At 38.5% G+C, this 11,406-nt stretch overlaps 1 protein-coding gene across 1 annotated transcript in view; it reads right to left on the reverse strand.

The window, feature by feature from the left end:
* LOC116179453 overlaps positions 1–11,133 on the reverse strand; it is a 28,807-nt gene extending 17,674 nt beyond the window's left edge. The window contains exons 1-2 of the mRNA XM_031499245.1: positions 11,080–11,133; positions 8,263–8,588 (exon numbers count right to left, since the gene is read on the reverse strand). Coding sequence (XP_031355105.1) covers positions 8,263–8,588; positions 11,080–11,133 — 380 coding nt within the window. The remainder of the gene's footprint in view (positions 1–8,262; positions 8,589–11,079) is intronic.
* Between the last annotated feature and the right edge of the window lie 273 nt (positions 11,134–11,406).

Raw genomic sequence — 11,406 nt, forward strand, 5'->3', positions numbered from 1 at the left:
CATTTCTCGCGAAATTTCGTCGAATTTGCTTTTCAAGTGATGTCAACCAGATTCAATTTGCCTTTATTCTTATTTTACGCTATTGAAAAATCTATATATCACTGTCAATCGTCGAGACGTGCTCGTGCTGATTTATTCATGCGGAATTTAATATGTACTTACTTGTGGTTTTTGATATATCCTCGCTGTAGTAAGATATATTGTCGTGTAAACGTCGTCATTTAGACGCTATTTCCGTCTAAACACACAAATAATGACGGGATACCCTGTATATGAGAATATTTCAATTTATCAAGCAACCCTGGGGGTTTATTTACGAATAAACACAAAGTTAGTGCGTTTAATTTGAATTTGTATTTCAGTATTTGTTTTTTCGAATTGTTTGTAATTGCGTAATTTTCGTTTTAACTTTATCGCTTTTAAATTGGTTAATTTAGCATTTAGATGCTCAATTTAGGCTCATCTCGTCAAGTTTGCGTAGTTTAGAAAAGGTTTTTATTTATTCGTTTGCATTATTGAGAAAAAACTGTAATTTAACATTTTATATTTTAATTGTCGACCGCCCGGTGCGGGGCAATATGTCCAAACATTTATTTCATTCAGGTATTTTATTTTAATTCTTTCATGTGTTTTAGAATACATTTTTGTCTTTGTCATTCAATTAATTGTGTGTTTAGTTGAATCCAAAGTGAAGCCCAGATAGAGTTATCATGTTAGATTTTTCTGTTCGTGCCCAAGATTTATTTCAGGTGTTAGTCAAAATGTGTGTAATAAATTCTTTGAAATTTTCGGAAGTCTCTCTCAAATTGAAAAATTTTAATTCAATAGTAAGATTTTTCTTATTGCCAGATGCCGGATGTGTATGAGGAGAGAATATAAAATTCTGTTTCAATTTTAATTTAATTTGAGCTAGCTGGACAGGTAGTTTGTGCATGCCCTAGCACTTAGCAATGTTTTCGACTTCTCTTTAAATGATTTTTGGAAGTATTTGTGCGATCGGCTTACTCTAAAAAAAAGATATTTGTACTCATTTAAAAACCTTGCAAAATGTTACGATAACGTTCCGAGTAACAGCATTTTCAAAGACAATGGAGCCAACTAATTATTTCTTCACATACAGCGCTTCTCGTTCTATACGAATTTTTGGGGGACCCTCCTTTGAGGGTTAACTTCTTCTTGAGAGTGAGATCCGCAAACTTCAGAGGAAACTTGCGTGGGGTTAATTTTCATGGGATGAAAAACCCTCAAAGATAAATTTCTTGAGTGTGACGAGAAAATTTAGGTCCGAAGTTTTCAGAATAGAATGTGCGATTCCCACAAAAGGGCAAAGTGTTGATTATTTTTGTAAGGGTATTTTTCACGGGTCAATCGGTTTGAGGGGCAAATTTGTCCTGAAGGCTGATGTATTGAGGAGCGAATTTGCCGTAATAAACTTCTGAGCAAGAGTTTTTCTAGAAATAATTGAAAAGATGAGGGGACTAAGTCCTGTCCACCTCCTGACATATCTGGCGCAGCTGAATAACCTAAGAAATCTCATATGATTTAGAGTAGCTTTTTCTTAACTAAGAAAGCGAGTTTCTGTCAAGATGATCCTCAGCCTCTCACTTTGAGCGTCCGCAATTCTGTTACTGTACCAGTTGTCACTTAAAATCTTATGGAGACCGCCCGTGACACATACCTACAACAGAATTTCGTCCCTGTATTTCAGTCAATATAAACAACTCCCTCCCCGAACTTGTCTTTTAGTCCGTCTTTAAGATTTTTACTGCATTTTAAGTCCGAATGCCCCTTGGTCCGCACTGAATCAACTCTTTTCCATAAAGAAAGGGTAAGTACAACTTCTCAACCCTGGAATATTGGAACAAATTAAGAACAGCGTCAGTACCTAAGGGTACGACCCTGAAGGTTCGCGTAAAACGTCATAGAGACGGGTCGTACAATTTGTCAGAAGAAAAATGTGCGTTTCATACCGGTGGAAGTGGTGTTTCCTTAAATACTGGAGACTGCTGCTGCTACTCGTTTTTGCGACGGTAAGAAAACGTGTACATGTACGCTAAATTACGGGCAGTAGCTTGCATTTTATGACGAAACGAAGCAGTGTAGTACAATGTTAAGGTTCTCTTTTTATTATAAGTCAAAAGTTTCTACCGTCCGAACAGCCACTGCAAATGTTGTCATTTTATTCATCAAACCAGTACTTCTGTGTAATAAGCTTGTGTGTGAGTGAAGCGTCCCCCTAGTATCAACGGCCATTAGTTCCCAGGGCAGCAAGCTGGTCTAGTTTGCGAACATTGCCTTGCCTAATGAGCGACAAAGTGGTCAGCATGCCATGAACGAGGTCGCAGAAGCCTTGGACAAGTTTGTGGTCTTTCAGCGAACAATCCTGGATGAATCAATACTCAAGAAGCACAACTTGGCTGCTACAGAACCTACATATTATCGACGTTCCTACCAGTTCCAAGCCTTCCATACTATCTGATGGCTGCGCTTTGTACTCTTCGCAAGACTGCTCTTGGTAAGTGTTGTATGTGAAAATCGGCGCTGAAACACATGTTCTAGGGGAACCTAACCTCTCGCTTGTGCTCTGTTTACACAGGCTGCATCGATACCGGTTTGGCGACTGATCAGTTGAACAAGTTCCTGGCTATCATGAATCTTCCAGTGTTCTATCGCAAGGAATTGGTTGGAAAACGTGTAGTCGACCTCGCAGACTCACAATGCAAGGGGGATATCCTGGAGGAGAAGTGGCTAATGTTGGAAAAACTAAGGTAAGAGCATTGTGTGTGCATGTATAAGGTAAGGTACTTTAGTAGCATGTGTCCTTAGCCTAATTACTGTGGGTTTTTGACAGGCGAAGAACAACACAACTCATGTGCTTTTACTTTTAGGTCCCGACGTCCAGGGTGTCCGGAAAGCCCTGCTGATCCTGATGACCCCGTTACAGAAAAGTTGACCCGTCTCCGAGAATTCGTGCATGGTACCAACCTTGGGGAGCCTTGTGACGAGCCAGCTGATTTCTATGTCCATTAACCTAGCAGAGCAAGGTCAGCAGAACACAATCAAACATATTGCATAATTAGGTCCTAATTAAGTGCCTTATTCTCGAATTAAATGCTCCTTTTTGTTAAATTATTACATGTTCTGCCAGGTTCATGTGAACTCGGCAGAGCACTACCTCAAAACACCAAGAAAATGAAAAGTGAACTAAGTATAATTATATGCTAATTAGGTGCTAATTATGTGCTAATTAGGTGCTAATTAAGTGCCCTATCCCCGAATTAAATGCTCCTCTTTTTTTAAATTATTACATGTTCTGCCAGGTTCATATGAATTCAGCAGAGAACTACCTTAAATACCCAAGAAAATGAAAAGTGAACTAACTATAATTAGGTGTTAATTAGGTGCTAATTAAGTGCCCTATCCCCGAATTAAATGCTCCTCTTTTTTTAAATTATTACATGTTCTGCCAGGTTCATATGAATTCAGCAGAGAACTACCTTAAATACCCAAGAAAATGAAAAGTGAACTAACTAATAATCAGGTGCTAATTAAGTTCTCTATCCCGAATTAAATGCTCCCATTTTAAAATTATGACATGTCTGCCAGGTTCATATGAACTCAGTAGAGCAATCCTTAAATAGCCAGAAAATAAAAAGTGAACTAACTATAATTAGGTGTTAATTAGGTGCTAATTAAGTCCCTATCCCCGATTAAATGCTCCTCTTTAAATTATTACATGTTTTCTGCCAAAAACTCAGCAGAGAAGAAAATGAAAAGTTAACTAACTATAATCAGGTTGCTAATAAGTTCTCTATCGCCGAATTAAATGCTCCTTTTTTAAAATTATGAGCATGTTCTGCCAGGTTCATATGAACTCAGTAGAGCAATACCTTAAAATAGCCAAGAAAATGAAAAGTGAACTAACTATAATTAGTGTGTTAATTAGGTGCTAATTAAGTGCCCTATCCCGAATTAAATGCTCCTCTTTTTTTTAAAATTATTACATGTTCTGCAGGTTCATATGAACTCAGCAGAGCACTATCTAAAAAACCCAAGAAATGAAAAGTTAACTAACTATAATCAGGTGCTAATTAAGTTCTCTATCGCCGAATTAAATGCTCCATTTTTAAAATTATGACATGTTCTGCCAGTTCATATGAAACTCAGTAGAGCAATACCTTAAATAGCCAAGAAAATGAAAAAGTGAACTAACTATAATTAGGTTTAATTAGTGCTAATTAATGCCCATCCCGAATTAAGCTCCTCTTTTTTAAATTATTACATGTTCTGCCAGGTTCATAATAACTCAGCAGAGCACTATCTTAAAAACCCAAGAAAATGAAAAGGTTAACTAAACTATTTAATTAGGTGCTAATTAAGTGCCCTATCCCCGAATTAAATGCTCCTCTTTTTTTAAATTATTACATGTTCTGCAAGGTTCATATGAACTCAGCAGAGCACTATCTTAAAAACCCAAGAAAATGAAAAGTTAACTAACTATAATCAGGTGCTAATTAAGTTCTCTATCGCCGAATTAAATGCTCCTTTTTTTAAAATTATGAACCTGTCGGAACATGTAATAATTTAAAAAAAAGGAGCATTTATTCGGGGATAGGGCACTTAATTAGCACCTAATTATACAATATGTTTGATCGTGCTCTGCTGACCTTGCTCTGCTAGGTTCATGGACATCTCATTACTTCAAGACTCCTTCGCCCAGCAAGCCGCCTCGATCCAGACAGCAACAGGACTCACGCAGTAAGTTATCCAAAGAGGAAACCTCAGCATTGTGCCACCTCTGAGAAGATCTAGCCACGAGCAAGTCTTCTAGTCAATCTAACCAGCAACCGCATATCCCCAGACTCCCAAGAGACCCCGTTCGGTGTCTTTTCTCCCCAGAAGACTCTTTCAAACAGCAAAGCATTCGAAGTAGGTACTGTGAAGTATGACTTTGGCTGGGGTACGAGAAGAAACGGATTCAAATATGACAGCTACTGTGGTGAGAAGACCAACAAAATATTAGGATTGGATGTAATGAGTTCCTACTGCCGTCGATGTGCTATGAGAAAAACATCTGAATATGAGTGCGCGAGAAATCATGATGGCATTTCGAAGTCAATGGAGCCACGGTCTCCAGTTAAACTGACCCTCGAGAACCCCAACTTGGTTGAAGCTGGAGTGCGAGTGGAGCGGCTCAATGGTGACAAAGATGCATCCACGGTTTAAGGCTCGGACTCTAACCTCACAGGTTGTGAGTTCGAATCCCACAACTTGCCAGTTTTTAGTGGTACAGTACGTCTCCTAACTATCTTGCTTCGGAGGACGAGTGACCCCTGCAGTCACATCACACAGAGGGCTGTTGATGCGGCCTGTAAACTTCAGGTTCCTATGCCACTCATACGATACGATGCGATACCTAAAGAAGAAAAATGGTTTTTGACTTCAGAAACAATAGAATATATCAAGAGATGTTTCAATAATGCCATCAATTAGAACAAAGATGGCAGCACTGTTGAATGTTCCAGCACATGCTTTCTGTGAGCACAATTCGTGTGGAGATTGATGCAAAGCGAAAGCAGATCCAGAAAAACTACAAGGACAAGAATCTACTAGGAATGCGGTCTCTTTTCGATCCCTGATCTGGATGCACTTATTGGAGAGCACGTTGAAGTGGCAGATCAGCTTGCTCCAAGAGCACGATTATTGTGGCACCAGGGCATTGAAATACAGGGTGCCTGCCGTGGTCTGAATCAAACAGCTCGGTGTTGACTACTGTGAGCGTCTATTTGAGATTGACCAACTGTCTCCAACTGTAAGAAATTTCCGCTCATCCTGGAGCAGCGACGGGTCAAGAAGGGAGCTGTACAGGAGAAGCAGTGGAGCGTGCTGTGGCAGTAACAGTAGCCGTTTCTGAAACCACATTTTGCTGGCTCTTTTCTTTTGGAGTATAGATAACTGTTTTGCGTCCAAAAACTTTCAAATGTTGCACATTTGGTTTCCGCCCCGACCAAACCTCTTCAGGTGCTTTTCTTTTCAATCTTTTACATGGTAAACGATTCAGCAACTACAACGCAGAATCCACAGCTTCGGCTCCATACTTCTTCCCAAGATTGGAATGAATCAGCTTGCATCTCGCTTTTTCTATTAAGGTCTTGTTCATCCTTTCCATCAAGCCATTCTTATCAGGAGTATATGATGCAGATTACAACCATATTGTCTGTTCGTAGAATTTTCATTTGGTAACCCGTTTGTTTTCTTGCCATATTCTTGACGTGTTCAATTTTGTTTGGAACCAAACTTTTGCATATTTCAAGAAATACTTAAACAAGTAAATACCTTGAACCGTTCCACAAAATTTTCTCCATGGAACATTCTCCTCGAAGAGATTAATGTTCTTGCACATGCGTAAAGTTGCGCAAGAATCAAAAATCCATTCTTGGTCTGGACACTTCAAGGCCGTTATAGAATAAAATATGTTCTTGCCGTCAGGTTTCTTCTTGTCGAGCTCATTCTTAGGACAATTCGACTTGATATGTTCGAATTCATTACATGTATAACATTTGACGGTTTTCTTGAAGTCACCCAACAAATGCAGCTGCTTGATTCTCACTGAAGTTTAGTCGTACATCCTGAAGTAACCTGAACTCTTCATGCTCACAATCATTGATTGATACTTATCTGGAAGACCAGCCAACATTAATGTTTCAATCCATTGTTCCTTAACTTCCAAACCAACGCGGCTTAGTTTAGTTGCAGTTACTTCTATTATGTTTACAAATTCGTCCATCGATGAGCAATTCTCAAGCTGTGTTGTTATAAGCTTTCGTCGAAGACCAACTTTCCTACTTAATCCAGAACCTTCAAATGCTTTGTGAAGACTATCCCAAATTTCCTAGCGATTTTCTATGGCAAATGCGAATAACGCGGGATCAAGCTAAAAAATCAGCTTGGAGAATTCGACTAGCGATGTCCGAATTCATGACATCTATAACATTTCACTCGTGACGCATTTTCGTTAGAAAGAGAACGTTCGCACGATATTCAGCGTTTGATTTTGCTGAACCAAGGCAGTGTTTTGTTGAATAGACCTTTTCCCCATATTGATTGTCTGGGCCAGCGAGTTCTTTTTCCGGGATAATTTAAGAGTTCGCGTCAAGGAAGGGTAGAGAAAGGGGGGTAAAGAAGAGATCACTAACAACCGTCAAGCAGAAAGGTTATGCAAAAATAAGAAAGAGAAGGATCCTCGGTCAATGCATGAACCGGGTGCGTTGGCAGACAGTTACAAGTGCTAGGAAGTGTTGAAGTATAAATGTTACGTCATCTTCAACGAACTCTTCTGTGTTATGATTGTAGATGGGTGATATAAATGAACCGTTCCAAAAATAACAATGGCTTACGGACTAAACGGGAAGAATTTACTGAAGTAAAACTGTTATTTTGAGGTGCCAAAATTCAAAAATTAAAGCTTCAAGCTCGGTTCGACCTTTGTGTCCGAAAATATTTTTGAGCAATTCGAGGAAATTGTCTTCTATTATGTCAATCCTTTTGTGATTTCCTCCAACCACCAGAAAGTGAGATCAAAAGTAGAGGTTTTAGAGAATCATACAACTAAAAAAGAAATTCTGAATTTGTTCTATGTAAAAGCAGTTTTAGGGCAAAATGTTTATTTAGACTGTGAGATAAATGCTTTTCCCAAAAATGTATTTCTACTAAACCGACGGAATTGCAAGTTTCTGATCCAAAAATTTCATTTTGATAGACCTTAAAGGCTTATATGTTAGATACAATCAGCATGTTTGTTTTACCTATCTGCAATGACGTAGAAGAGGCACTTACTAATTCGTTTTGCTTTATTTATTTATTTATTATCCCTCTCTTGTTCTGAAAGGAAATTTCCATCTCTGTCTGAGGTAAAAAGTTCTTACCTCAGCCCAGGTTCGAACACCCGACCTCCAGCTATGCAGTAGATCACTGAGCTACATAGTCGGATATCTTGCAATTTTCTATTCGATATCAATTGATGCTTGACTTTTTTACGTGATAAACTTGTATTTACAGTATCTGTTGCCTTTGGACTCGAAAGGAAACATATTTGTAGTATTGATTTAGGCTTGTATATTTTCAATACAGAATCCCACTATAAATAAATATTTTCCTTCGTTCCAATGTAAATACCTATTCAACACCCATCCGCGTAAAGGTGAAATCGATTAATTGAAAGTGCCCCCTTCACCCACTTTCCACTGAAATAAAAATTCTTACCTCGCTCTCCTATGATACGACGCATATTCGAACGGATATCTCTTGAGAAGGTCGTGAATGTTTTCGTCCGACGGAATTTTCTGTTTTACGCAAACGGTAAGTATCGACGCTTTCGTTGAGCACGGCGAATTTTGGTGTGTAGATAAACAACTGAATAAGCTACGTCGGTCAGCTTCGAGAGCTCCCAACCCCCGATCTGATATGCAGTATTGTTCGCGGATGTCCTGCTTGCTGTACAATGGAGTTCCACGTCTACCTCGAGAATGGAGCCGACCCATATTTTCATCTTCTGATTCATAGCTTAGCGCCGTATGCTGAATATCGGCCTAGGAAGAAAAGAAAACAATTCAGTATTTTGTGAGGCTTTTTTTTTATGTGACTACAATTACGATTCATATCTCGTATTGTTCGTCCGTTTGCCATCTACGTTTGAGTGTCTAAAATTGGCAAAAATCGATAGGGATGCTTTTGTTTAGTATTCAGCGGTCGAGAACGTAGATATAGAATGAATAAAATTGCAAGGGTCCACTTGAACAACGCGAATGGGACGGACGATGTTGGTAATTTAATGGTATTGATGTTTTTCACGCAGTTTCGCTGTATAACGGAAGGATACAAAAAGGAAGGACACAATTACTTAAGTGCTTGCACTTTGTTTCAATGGAAAGTATAGAGTTTCGAAATGTAAATAATTCATTTCGGCATAATTTGTTTAGCCTTGGCTTCGTGTACAGTTCCCTTGTTTGAATTATCATACTCGAAACTTTTCCCCCGAGAATTCTTGTAGGCCGAACATTAGCATGAGACGATCCACAAAATATTACTTAAACAAATTATGGTAAAATGACAGGATTAATTGGATCTGGGTCAATAGTCGTAAATTGCTTCAGTGAAACAGAAAAGTGGTGTACTCGCCATTTGTATTTACATCTACTTGAAGTGTATTTTACTTTAGGTTGCCTGATATTTGCTATACAATCCTCCCTCGACGATTGTTGCACATTCATCTATAATTAGTCCTCTTATTTAAAGGTTATCAACGAAGAGGCTTATCTTTAATTTTCTTTTTGGGTTTTAATTTCCAGTTATAATTTCAACTTCTGATTTTGGATTCAAGTTTTAAGTTCAAGTACTCAATTTAACGGACCAGTTTAATTTGGGAGATGCTTGACCTGCAAATCTATCGGCTGCCAAAAACTTTTGACACATCTGCTAATAAGAAGCCGCCATTTGCTGAAATTGCATCACGTGGTCATGCACCAGATCTGATATCATGGATTCGTTAATCATGAAACAACTTCCGTAACTGTTTAGCGTAATAATGAATCATTATTTTGCTTCTTTAGGGTTGTAAGCTATCGCATGTCATTAAATTGTTCTATCGCTGTAGAAGATTTTTAAGTTTTTATTATGTGAGCTGGTTTGAGAAAAGCAGCGCCAACCCTACCTACCCGTTAAAAACGCTTGGGTCAATTACCGAGGCAACAGGGCACCTCATTGACTGATTTGAAATCGGTTTAATGGGGGCGACAATTAAAAAAATTGCGTTGGTTCCATTCTGACCTAATATAAATAGCAAAGCGCACAGTAAGCCAGGGAGATGTGAAACATCTATGGAGATGTACATCTCCTCTGCGCGTTTTTAATAGTTACAAAAGCAGAATTAGTTTAAATATGGACAATTAAATGACGCGGTTATCAAAGCGAAGATAGGAATAACAAAAAATTTCTATTGCATTATGCAAGTTGTAAAGGGCGGTTGGTTCCTGCATACGGTCTTGATTTTGTAAATGCATGTGAAATCATTAATCACATTCATTTCCAACACCTTGTACTTTTTCGATATTTTAAGTTTACTACAATTTTTAAACCGTTTTCACAATATATTACGATTTTAATCCGAGAAATCCACCTTTAATAAAAGAAAGACGCCGCTTGACTGAATTATACATGTACACGGACGCGCTTTGTGCCTTAATAACGTGCGTTTGACCTGTAGTTCATTTAATGATCAAATGGGGCCATTGACCTTGGATGACTTCGAAATAAAATTTGACGCCGTAACAAATACTACAATGAAATGTGACCGCAAAAAAGTGGTCATTGACTTTGGGTGACCTTGGTTATAAAAATCGACACAGGGAAAACTGAGGCCATTGACCTTGAATAATCATGAAAGTTTTCCACAGCAACAAATGGGGTTATTGACCACTGATCACCTTGAAAATAGAACACGAAAACGCAAAAAATGAGATTATTCAACTTTAATAGCCTTGAAAATAAATCATGATGACATAATCTGGAATAGAAGTGGTCACTCGCGGCCGACGAAGGCATAGTATAGTATATAGTAGTAGTAGAAACCCAAAGAATATGCTTAAACTGGAGGACTAGGAGTGGTACACACGGACAGACTAACAAAGTGCGGACAATAGCGTACATTTTCCTTTTGGAAAATGCGCTAAAAAGGTGTTGATCTTTGATCACTTTAAAAATGAAAAAGTACAGCAGAAAAATGTTGGTTATTAAACTTTGATAATCTTGAAAATGAAGTAAACCGCAAAATAGTGCCATTGACCTTGAAAATGAAATAAAATGTGACATTACAAAAATCGGGTCACTGACCTTTAATGTGAGTAAAAATGGAGTCGTCGACCTTTGCTAACTGAAATATGATAATACACAAAAATTGGGCCATTGACCTCCGATGGCCTTGTAAGTTATTGTCCTTGATCATCACGTTGACCCATCTTCCAAGGTCATCGCCATGTGACACGCGACCTCTAATCTTCACCTTGACCTACTTTCCTACATTACCACCAGGTCACGAGCGACCTTGACCTGACACAGGTTCGGCATAGTATTGGTCATTGTGCGTTAAACCGCGAGCTGATTTGTGTTAAGAACCTTTGAACGCAGGGTGTGTTTGAATGGTGTTAGAAAAATTCACGTAGAGCCGCGAGCGAATTTAAGCTAAGCACCAATGTTAATCGCATGATGAAATCGTGTCCAGCCAGTGAAGTTCATTTGTATCGTAGGGTGTGTTATATTTTTGTGTGGTACTCTAATAACCTAGAGGGCGTATAAATCAAACGCGTAAAATTACGAGTTAGAAACTATACCAGTAAATCCCAATAGTAGTGG

This window comes from Photinus pyralis, unplaced genomic scaffold, assembly GCF_008802855.1.
Source record: "Photinus pyralis isolate 1611_PpyrPB1 unplaced genomic scaffold, Ppyr1.3 Ppyr1.4_LG8, whole genome shotgun sequence".
Taxonomy (NCBI): domain Eukaryota; kingdom Metazoa; phylum Arthropoda; class Insecta; order Coleoptera; family Lampyridae; genus Photinus; species Photinus pyralis.